This window comes from Primulina tabacum, chromosome 5 (assembly GCF_025594145.1).
Source record: "Primulina tabacum isolate GXHZ01 chromosome 5, ASM2559414v2, whole genome shotgun sequence".
NCBI classification, from domain to species: domain Eukaryota; kingdom Viridiplantae; phylum Streptophyta; class Magnoliopsida; order Lamiales; family Gesneriaceae; genus Primulina; species Primulina tabacum.
In genome coordinates, this window is record NC_134554.1 from 29,083,822 (window position 1) to 29,095,572 (window position 11,751).

Here is an 11,751-nt window from a genome sequence, read left to right on the forward strand (position 1 = left end):
AAAAAGAGATATATTGAAATATGTTGCATCCTCATTGTTTAAAATTGTGAAATTCACTATTTAGAGAGTTTATACATTTGCTTTGTACAAAATAGATTTGCAATCAACATAATGTTGAATTTAAATTCAATTGCGTGATAAATTTTGTTATCTTAAGTTCTAAAAATAATAATTATAAAAGATCTTTTAGATTTCTTAAAATAATTTTTGAATTTTTAAGTCATTAAGACAGGTAGTGAGATTATGTTTGCTCTTTTGGGTCATTTGGGGCTAATAAATATGCTAGAAATAAATTCACATATTTGTTGAGCAATATTATGATTGAATGATTAATTTTAAAATGATCCTACTCGATTTTTTATTTATAATTTTAATCAACTATGAAAACATAATGCAATAGAATATCAAAAATTATAATAAGTGATGCTCATTTATAAAAAAAAAATTACTGCTTTTATCTTTTATTACATAAAAGAAAATGAAAGATAATATTTAAAAATATACACAGTTTTATTTTAATTAGAAAACCTAAAATATTACAACAGTAATCATTAAACACTCGATCTAACGTAAAAATTCATTCAAATTTCATATTTCAAATAAAATTTTATTAATTGATATCATTATATACATTTCCACGCACATAAAAAAATAAACACATTTTAAAAAATGCATATCACTTGACATCATAATGAACAATTGTCATTGATAATGTCAAAAACCTGGAAGAATGACTAATGATAAAGTAAACCAAACCAATAAACTTGAGAGAAAATTTGAATAAACTAGTTCAAAGCATGTACTTGCTGACATCCCAGACAATACAAATTACAGCATCTTAAACCATATCTCAAGGTGTTCCTACAAGTTCCCTCATTTTTCGACAGGAAAAACATGCACCAACTACAAGGCTACAAGGCTTGTGATTTCATGAATCCATGAAACACCAAAAATTAGAAGATTGGTCGACGACTCCAAGTATCATAAAATTATTTAGGTACCACAGCTTACAGTGCATTATTTTCTTTCTCATTCTTTGTTCTTCCCTGCTGACTTGGACTTCCAATAGTTGAAGGGTAACTGTCTTTATCAACCGATTCGTTTACTTGATCCAAGTTCCTCTCCTTCAAAAGATTGCTATTTGTCAAAGTCGAGCGCATTGCTCTTGGTAACTTCAATGGGATATCAATTTCATCATTATTTTTTGGTTGCATTGGCGCTTCAACATTCTGTGCTAGGGATGTAGGAGGTGGAGCAGGGACAAGTTGAATAACGGATTTACGCCATTTTTTCCTGTTCATGGGTTTTGACGCCCCAGATATTGCCTGAAAGTTAAGAGGGGAAACTCAACAACTTAACATGGTTTGATATATAATTAGAACTTAATGCCAGCAACTTCAAAACAATGGTATTATACCATTTGGCAACAAAAGTAAAATTAATATAATTTCTTTCACTATATAACTTGAAGACTACTTACTATGTTGTTGCTGATGTCGGATAATGGCTTCCCAGTATTGCCTCCATCTTTCGTGTTGGCCGGCTTCTCAGATAAAGCATTCTGAAGTAGCCTTGCACCTTGAGAAGCAAGGCTATGATTTTGTTCCGCGTCATCTGTCCCAGAAATATGTCCGGCAGATTCAAGAAATTCAGTTTGAACTGAGTCCTTTGCATAAACTTCTTCCCTGTTGCTACATCTGGTGGGTTCACAACTGCACGACATGTTACAATTGCCCCTCGCAGCACGACACTCACATCTAGATGTTTTGCAGAAAGAACCTTTGGTACAAGAGCAACAAACTTGCTCTGTTGAGCTCACGGGATTCTTTTCTTCTAAATCCATGGAAATTTCTAAAGCATTGTCTTTTTTCGAATTTCTCTTGTTAGCTTGTCGTCGTTTTCTCTTTGCACACTCCCACACACTGTCATCATCTGTAAACAGATCAGAAGCCTCTGGTTCATATTCATCAGATGTATCCATGTCTTCCAACAACTCGTGTCTGTTCAATCCACTATCAAATACCATGGAGCTCCGGAATCCCTTGGAATCAATGCCAAATAAAAATGAGAGGTAAATTGTAAGAAAAGATTAAATTAAATACTCCAATGTTTTTCAAAAAAGAGGAGCTTCAACAATTCTTGATAAAGCAAAATACTATGTAACGAAATTATAAAGTAAAAATTATTTTTGTTGGATTATGGTTGCAAGGGTATTGACGCCAACAAGACCATACCTTGGGCCGCAAATCATACACATGACCTTTGCTAATATTAGTCAGACTTGTTTCAAAGTTCATCGTCTTTTCTATGGAGTGTCTCTTCCAAGCCAATTTCTGTCGGAAGTATTTTAATTACTGACATTTAGTCATCATAATTTTAAGTTTGGAGGCAATAAAATCATATGTGGAATGAAACTAAGATTAAAAAAAAAAGATCAATCAAGAATTACAATTATTTAAGTCATCTCCCACTTAACACAATTTTTTGCACCAAAATGGAACTTCTACACCAAACTTAATTTCATCCCCATTCTTAGAAAAAAACGTTCCCAAAATTATCTACTTCAAATCACATTAAAAAAATAAAGATTTTATAAATTACTGTTTTATTTACATTAATTCTTTTATTTCATCCAAATATAATTATAAAGTTATTAATAAATTCATTTATTATTTTAATGTTTAATTTATTTAAATAATTAATCAAGTCATATAGTAAATTAAACAGTATACGTAAATAAATCAATAAAGTGACAACAAAACTTAATAAAGTAACTTTAAATACAATTCATGTAATGATAAATGTTATTGAAATACATTTAATTATCTTATTTTTAATAAGTTTGTATGTCAATACAACAAAAAAATTAAATTCCTCATAAAAATATTATATAAAAATTAATCAATACTGAATTAAAACTCTTTATATTAAGAAAATAATTAAAATTTTCTAAAACTATAATGTGAATTAGTATTATTTTCAAATTAATTATAATGATTCAAATTTGAAAAAGAAAAAGAAAGAAAGATCACTAACACAATTATTTGTACATGTTTTTGTAGGCGCATATTGTCCCAACCAGGCACATCCCTTATGTTAGAAATGCCATAATAGACATCATTCAATATTGTACAATAATATAGAACACGAATATTTCCAAAAAAAATATGATGTAAAACAGGAAAGATACAGTTTTTCTGACATAATCGAAGATTCATAATATATATCACATTGTTAATGGATTAAACTACAACATTTTAACATCAAAACTAATTTTCAAATATAAAGTTTATATTTATTCTTTTCACGAAAACCATTTAAAAATTAAAAAATAATTTTCATGTTATATGTTACAGTGTTAATATGACGCAAATTTATGATTTATATTAATGCACTTCCCAATAAATTAGCATATGTTCGATAAATAGCATTATATATGAGCTGTTGACTGGTGAAATAAAATCAATTCTTTCATAATATGAGTTACCATTAAATTCTCCCGGCGTGCGAATTCAACCTTTGTTAATTCCAACTGCTTGATCAAATTGACTATTTTTTCCTTCATATCTTTGATCTCCGTATCCTTCTCACTGCAATCAACTTCCATGTCTCTCAGCTGGCATCTGTTCAGCATAGGTAGAATGTCATCCATTAAGGAAACATGGATGTTTTAGTTTTCTAGACTCATTCCATCACTTAAAGAGCCAATTACCTGGAGGACGATGCCAAGTTAAAAAGATAATTCATAATATTCTTAGCTTCCACCAGCGAACGAATTTGGTTCCACCTTCCTCTACCACTAAATGCTCGCCCACACTCCTCTGCTTCTGATAATTGAGATGCCATGGAAACAAGAGTGCTTGAAGAAGTAGCAAGCATATTCTCAAGAGCTAAAATTCTAGAATTTCGAGCACCCGGAGACATTGTCTGAGGGCATTCACTGCAATAGAAAGTTAGAAACAATCAAATGCTTTAGTGAAAATCCCCCCGCACTTGATGCCATTTCTTCATATAAAAAAATTAGAGCGGTCAACCAAAAATATTAAGGCGAGGAAATTCAACCTTAAATTCGTCTTCTCAATCAATGCTTCTTCCTTCAATCTTGCCACTTCTTCAGCCATTTTTGCCCTCCTATATATACACACACACACACATACACAAATATACACACATGTATATCAAGAACAAATTCAAAATAAAATAAAAGAGATGTACAATTTATAAAGCGTGGGAAAAGGATGACAAAAATTAAACGAGGTGGACCAAAATACAATTGGTTTGAGAAAAAGTAAACACTGCATCACCTAGGATTTAATTGAAATATGAAAGATAGCCACGAAAGGAACGAAATCGTTCCACATAATACCACAAAAAGGTATTTATGTCCATGCATTTATTGGCTGCATCTTCTTCAAACACAGTTTAGGGATAATGTTCCTCGTATAGCATGGAAATGACAGATTTATTTGATTATGGTTATACGGTATGCAACATAAGATGCATTCTACATTTGGAATATGTCTAGCATTGCATGGCATATAAGCCATTTCCATTGGCACACTCTCACAGATGGCATATGTCAAGAGGAACTTCATTAACATCATGCTTTCACTGGTTCTCTCTCCAAACCATGTAATATGAATATTTACAATGATGAAGCACGATAAAAATTATAAAAAATAAAAGAACCATTCCAAAATGAGTTGCTAGACTTACTCTTGCATTTGTCGCTCGTACTCTGATCGAACTTCATGTACTCGAACAGTAACTTCAAGTTCATGTTCAATCGCCTGTACTAATGCCTTAAACAAAAAACAATGAATGTAGAATTAGACTAAAGGGAAGATAGATTCATGAACAAGGAAACGAGTGTAACATGTGAAGAATTATTTAATCAATGACGACAACAAACATGGAGCAAACCCTTCCTGTGAAGATAGATAGGTACCTGAATCCCAGAGCCATTCTTATTATTTATTGCACCTACAAATATTAAAATGTATCAGATAATTCAAGATAACAAAAAGCATAAGCATTACAATTTACACATGGCAATACTACTTCAAAATAATTTAACCTGGGAATTCCCGTGATGCTTTGCGAGAATCCACCAAATCTTTAAGGCGCTTGGTAGCCATAGCAGCTTCTTCAGTCTTTCGTTGCAACACCTGAAAACCCACACTTAGTGTGATCTCTCTGATATGATCACTACCAAGTTTGTGTGTTGTCAAAAAATTACCAGTTTTTGTCTTTGGTTGAGTGCCAACAGCTTGTGCATCTCATATTCATTCCTCCTTCCTTCTTTCTTTAACTACAAAAAAGACATCAAGTTACAAGTTAAGTTACGTGAAGAATTGGTAGCATTTTAAGATGATAATGTTATGCAGCAAAGTATAAGCGGGTTTGGCACATATAGACTTGTCATGCTGTCATTAGTCAGAATGCAATTAACCTATTGAGTAAAATACCAGAAAATGAAAGAGAAAGCTGAAGTAATTCAATTTGAAAATTCGAGAATCTTAGAAAACTAAAATGAAGTATAGAAGTACCTGAAGTACTTCCTTTTCACGAGTAGCTTTCCACTGTCTAAATTGTTCCGATTCTTGCTTTATCTTTTGTTGTAATTGAACCTTCAAATGACGAGGAGCATAAGCGCAAAAAAATTGACTACTAATTTTGTATACAAGAGTGACACATAGCAAAGCAGAACCTTTTGCGTCTTTATCCTCTGAATCTCATCCAACAACCTTTTGGCAGCCTCGTCGCTTTTTTGTTTTTGTCTCAGCAGTTGAGCTTGGGCATCCTGTTTTTTCTTCAACTCGGCAACCTAAAGGAAAAGTGGAGCCATCAACAAAAATTATATATATAAATATAAACATGTTTTTCAAGATTATTTACCTGTGTCTCAAGTATGTTGAGCTTTTGAAGATACTCTTCCTTCAACTTTTGAGCACTGTCGCCAGAATTGGATGAGATGTCCGAGAGATTCTGTCTCAAACCTTCAATCTCTTTCTACGATGCACAATGGTATTTGAAAGTACATGTTTCATTTGCAGCTTAATTTAAGTAATACACGCTTTCATAAGAAAAAGTAATACATACAGAAAGTAATACCTGCAAGGCCCTCTTTTCAAGTTCCAAATCATTAACTTTTTTCTCATAATGCAGCTTAAGAACTGAGGTATCAGGGCCCGTAAATCGCTTCATTTCAGCCTTAAAAAAAGAGTGGATTAAAGTTTAATAACGTATGCAAGTGTGTACAAGACACAGATGAAATTTCAGATTTCTAAAAATGATCAGAAGTGATAAATTGGTACAAAAGCTCCAACAATTATCACCTACTTATTTCCATAATGGTAGTACATTAGATAATTCGGAATTATTTTGGAGATTACCATTTGTTGATCATGTTCATGTTATTTGTTAATATCTTCTTAAGTATAGGGGTTCCAATAAACCTAAACATTCAAATTTGTATGCTGAAAAATTCCAAAACAATGTCTACCTCCTTTTCTTCAAGTCTCTTGTCCAATTCCTTGAGCTCCGTATCCAATTTTTGTTGAAGAGAAGAATAATCAATCTCCTTTTGTGCAACTTCTGCCCCACCTGCATGAATTGTATGGAGAACACATTTTATCTGCATGAAATGGGTTATTTTGTCTAAATATCAGTTGGTTGAACCAAGTTAGTATTCATAGCATTTACATAAATATATTGTATTAGTGTCACTTGTTCAAACCATGGAGAAGATGTCAAAACAAAGCCACCAAAAATTTTGAATGTCTCAACACTTGATGATAAGTTACCATCTTTTTCAACATTTTGTAAATCAGAATCAAAAAGGCATGAATAACTTCCGTGAGTCCCATCATCTTCCAAAGAAAGATACACATGATTATCACCGCGTCTTGAACCGTCTAAACTTTGCAATCGTAACAACTGTCCCTCAAGTTCTTGAATTTTAGTGACGTATCTTTTGATCATATCAAAGTCCTGCAAGATGAAAGAATTTAAACTAAAAAAAGAACACTTCTCAATTTCAGAAATCGTAACATAAAAGAAATGACAGTACGTAACATTAAAATCAAACCTTATCTGATTTAGTGTTGGTGTCATCCAAAAGTTTTCCATTTTGTTGAGCTGATTCAATTTTCAAAACAAGTGTATCCCTTTCTGCCTGAGCATCAATAGCACGCTGCATCAAATTCTCATAACCAATTCGACAGTCCTGAAGTTCCTCCTGTAGAGCTATTTTACTTGCTTCAAGTAAAGATATTTTATGCTTAAGAATCTGTAGACCCAGCAAATGGAGTAAAAATCAAAAGTCAAAACTACAACAACTACTGTGGGATGATCATGTTAAGATTACATATATGTAGAACAAAAAGTTAGACAAACATATCAATTAGACTTAGATATCTAAGAGGCGGGGAAATCAAAGTTAGTCCTTTTTTATGGTGGAGTGGTGCCCCCTTGATAATGACACATAGGGTTCATGCATGGGACACATTAATCATAGAATAAGAATCTCTGTTGTACTTTAATTTCTTCTGATGGTGCGGTGGTGCCGCCTTGAAAGTAAAGCAACTCTGCCTGCAACTGTTCAATTTGATTTCGCATCATTTGCGTTTGAGCTGCCATTGGATCACGATTGATCTACATGTTTAAAGAAACAAAAGGAGTACCATGACATATAAGTCTTATCATGTGATGATGAAAAATCTATTTTGATAAATGGACTACAATGGAATACATGGGCGGTCTATTCTAACGAAAAGCTAACACATCAATGATGAAGCTTACGATTGCTTTATTTTGAATATTACGAGCCCGATTCGCATATTTTAATGTGTTGATTGTCTCCTCTGCGTTCGTGTCAGCTGGACTTACACAAGCTGTAACATTTTAAAAAAAAACTGTTATAATAATATGAAAATTCACAAAATGTTATATTATTAATTACATAATGTGGCCATCATAATTTAGTAAGCACATAGAGAGAGATATACACACGAGAGAGAGAGAGACCATATGAAGAGCATACCAATCATTATTGTTTTACTATTTCCACCGAGAGAATCCTGCAAAGCTCGAAAAACTACTCAGTCTCATAATCAAGTTCATGGAAATAAAATAAAGGGGAACTTTATCAAAAAAATACAAGCCCGCCACAAATTTTGACATACAAATAAAATAAAATAAATTACAGAAGATCAACTTTCAGCAGCATTAGTGCAAATTGGAATCGGATGAACATAAGAATCTCACACTACGCCATTTTCATTTGAAAGGTGGAGATTTTCAGATAGATTTATATCATTAATACCAGTTCTGCTTTAAATTCATTCAACCTATTTCTACTACTATTGTTTTTTATGTGAAACGTTTTTGGCTTCTCCGCATCATTCAGCCATGTATCATTAATAAAAGAATCAGCTAAATATCCTCGATGTTTTCTTTGATCAAGGTAATAGAGTTAAAGTAGCCCGGAAATCTAACTTCATAAAATGCAAATATGTGTTTTCATCATTGCCTAACAGAAATTAGGGTAATGACTTAACTAAAGCTGATAATTGTTTCCTCAATCATAATAAATGTACATTACAACATTTGACATTCTAAGTTGAGGACTATAGCAAGACCACGACATATTTTGTGCATGACTATAAAATACTTGTGCAAGTATCTTTTCCCGTTATAACAGGAAAACATCCAGAAATAGCGAATACATCCTTGCCTGTAATATACGAGTTAACTTGCTATCACGGTAAGGTACATGGCATCCTTCTTTTCGTTTCTTGTCATCACCTAAAGCACTGATGACATTGCCTAGAGCCAACAACCCCTTGTTGATGTGAATTCCTAAGCATTGACAAACATATCATATAAATTTGAAACATCAAAATTAAAAGAATTAAGAAAAAGTTTTAGATAAAAAAATTTCATTATCTGAACAAGAAGAATGTTGAAGGGTGAACAATACAAAACAAATATGGAAGGAATAATCTTATGCAATACAAACCCCTCTTTTTGGGAAACCATCCACATAATACACTGAAATGCACAAATCTTAACCCCCACATCATTTATTGTTTAAGGAAAAAAGAACATTAATAAAAATAATACAAAAAAATTATAATAAGAGAACTAATTATCACACAGAATTGAAAATTCTTCCCTTCAAAATGAAGCACTACCTTCTCGCAATCTTGTACCATCTGCACCTGTCCTCTTCGCACGCTCGGAGCCCGCAAGGTCTACTAAATGAAGCTTGGCAATCAAAATTTCATCACCAATATCATCCCCACTTGAAGATCGAGCTATTTTCTTTTGTTCCATGGATATTCTGAAAATTGCATGTGATCGACTGGCAAAAAGTACGTGTATTAGAAGGATTTTATATAAATTGTTCTACAAGTTCAAACAACAAAACTCGAACACTGCAAGTGCCATCAATTTTACAGGTTGATTCCAAGCACTTCATTTCCCTTCAGATTTCCTAAAAATGAGAAAAGTGTGTATATGTGTGGCATGGTGACAGAACAATTTGTTTTCTTAACAAAAATGTTTCCAAAAAAAAAAAAAATAGCGTACCTTGATTGACTATTCATGTTTGTGCTCCCAGTGGCACGGCATAATGAACCCTGCAACAGGTAAGAAGCCATCTCTTCCTTTGTCCTTACCTCTGCCTCTGTAACACCAGCCAGTGTGATCCCTCCACTCACAGTTTCTCTAATTTGAATAGGAACTCTTGCGGGACCCACGGTCTTTGCCATGTATGGTGTGTCAACTTTTGAAAAAGCCGGAGCCGGATCCAGTAAGTCAAATACTTCTTCCTTAAAAATCTGTAAGATTAAACTCAAAAAGTTACCAACTTCAAACGCAAAACATAATATTTATGAAACACCCAATTTATAATCTTATACCTCAATAAAGGATACCCTAACCAAAAACTCGGTACACTCCTTCATGCTTTCCATTTTTGTAAATATTGTATCCATCACATTAGGAATAACCCCAGCTTGGTGTCCTTCGCCATTATAATTGGTGCCCATTGTGTAGGTCTTCCCCGACCCAGTCTAGCAACATAGAATAGAAGATAACATTGTTATGAAATTAATTGTTTTTAACTGAATATCACAAATAACTCAATTGAAACTACGCGTGTGAATAAGCTACCTGACCATAGGCAAGTACAGTGCCATTGTAGCCACTAAACAGCGCATCGACCAGTGGCGCTACACATTCATCATATATGCAAGAAGATGGACTTCCCTTGCTACCAAATAAATTATCAAATGTGAAGGCATGCGATCCAATTTGCACCTTTTTGCACATAAAATTGAGCAGAAAACTCAGTTATAAATCAAATCTATGTAGCACAACGACTGCACATATGAAATGAGTAACATGTCCAGATTTTTCCATGTATAGATCAGTGTAATCAACCAGTTCAATACCTGCTTCTGCGCCGGATAGACTGTGATGCAGTCTGTGCATCCCATTAGTAGCTCCGGAGTAACTAGCGGTCGTATATTCACAGAAACCCTCACACTCTGGGATGAATCGCCGTTCTCCATCACAATTACTTATCCAGAAACCTGAAGCCCGAATTCAGAAACAAATTACAAACAGAAGAATGGGGGATCCAGAATTTGGGAGTATTCAGGTGAGTGAAAGTTACCACCGGTGGAGAGAGAATGCGCAGCGATGGGTGGCGGAGAGGCGGAGATTGGATTTGAAATTCGATGGGGAGAGAGATGAAAAGAAGAAACGGTTTGAATTTGAGGAAATGCCGCCGCCCAGGTCCGAAATTCAAATGGAACGCTTTATTATTATTATTATTATTTATCTTTAATTAGTGGGCCTATTTTCCAAAAAAAAAAAATTAGTGAGCCTACAGTAATAAATTTTATTTTTTAAATAAATAAATTTGATTATTTTCTAACATATAATTTGGATTTTGGCCTCCCATTTCTTAATTTTTTTATACTTCATTAAAAATATATTTATCAAGACCATACAAATTTGTCCTTTTTCATTCTTGAGAAACCTCGATTTTTTTCAATAACCTGAAGAAATCCTTAACCTCGACTAACATTTTAGACATAGTGCCTTTGAATGATTCTGTAATGGCCCTCGTTATGATCATGACATGCATGCAATTTGATTCTTTCTGCATCTTCCTTTTTTTTCAGAAAAGGTGTTACTATACATAAAAAATGTAGAATATCAATCTTTATTTTGAGGTCTTAGGTCAATTACTCAAAAAACTATCAAGATATTATATTTTCCCACTTGAAGTAAGATTCATTTTTTAATATAAGACTAAATTTGATTTTGACATTAATATTAGCTGGAGTATTTATAATTGAACCGAAAACTATAAACAAATAAAACATCCTCGCATAAATATCCATATGTGCATAATAATAAATTTAAATAAAGCTAAATGTTCATCTCAAGATATCGGACACTTCATTAATATTCTATCTTTTGACAAAATTTTAACTTGTAAGTGATATATTGATAACAAGAACATGTCAAACCATAAATCTTCATTTGAGTCGATTTAATATTAACATGTAAAATCGAATAATCATCATGTATTTATTATCATAAGTGCATGTGTACTTATATTAAATGATAACCTTATTTTGAACCGATTAATTATCAACATAAGTTACATGCACAAAACCGTTGATTTCTTTGTAGAACGGTTTATCTTGGAGCTGGATATCTATTTATTGT

At 32.9% G+C, this 11,751-nt stretch overlaps 1 protein-coding gene across 2 annotated transcripts; it reads right to left on the reverse strand.

The window, feature by feature from the left end:
- Window positions 1-766: 766 nt before the first annotated feature.
- Window positions 767-10,795, reverse strand: LOC142547398 (kinesin-like protein KIN-4C). 2 transcript variants are annotated; one of them, XM_075655680.1, is made up of 27 exons: window positions 10,685-10,792; window positions 10,461-10,601; window positions 10,180-10,326; window positions 9,927-10,079; window positions 9,595-9,845; window positions 9,198-9,367; window positions 8,738-8,862; window positions 8,045-8,081; window positions 7,804-7,895; window positions 7,540-7,656; window positions 7,091-7,291; window positions 6,807-6,993; window positions 6,506-6,606; window positions 6,115-6,213; window positions 5,899-6,012; window positions 5,711-5,827; window positions 5,550-5,630; window positions 5,240-5,311; window positions 5,078-5,168; window positions 4,949-4,983; window positions 4,717-4,802; window positions 4,063-4,131; window positions 3,713-3,940; window positions 3,488-3,623; window positions 2,235-2,333; window positions 1,481-2,041; window positions 767-1,325 (listed from the first exon to the last, which is right to left on the reverse strand). In XM_075655680.1, the coding sequence occupies exons 2-27, from the start codon at window positions 10,578-10,580 to the stop codon at window positions 1,008-1,010; spliced, it is 3,807 nt and encodes a 1,268-aa protein (XP_075511795.1). In that variant the 5' UTR covers window positions 10,581-10,601; window positions 10,685-10,792; the 3' UTR covers window positions 767-1,007. The 2 variants fall into 2 exon arrangements, with proteins under 2 accessions (XP_075511795.1, XP_075511794.1); XM_075655679.1 differs by having other exon boundaries at window positions 10,461-10,795.
- Window positions 10,796-11,751: the final 956 nt, after the last annotated feature.

Coding starts and splice junctions, on each gene's coding strand:
- LOC142547398 (XM_075655679.1), bottom strand. CDS start 10,580: ATGGAGAACGGCGATTCATCCCAGAGTGTGAGGGTTTCTGTGAATATA. Junction 6,994..7,090: donor CCAACACTAAATCAGATAAG/GTTTGATTTTAA, acceptor TTCATCTTGCAG/GACTTTGATATGATCAAAAG. Junction 5,312..5,549: donor GTGAAAAGGAAGTACTTCAG/GTACTTCTATAC, acceptor TCTTTTTTGTAG/TTAAAGAAAGAAGGAAGGAG.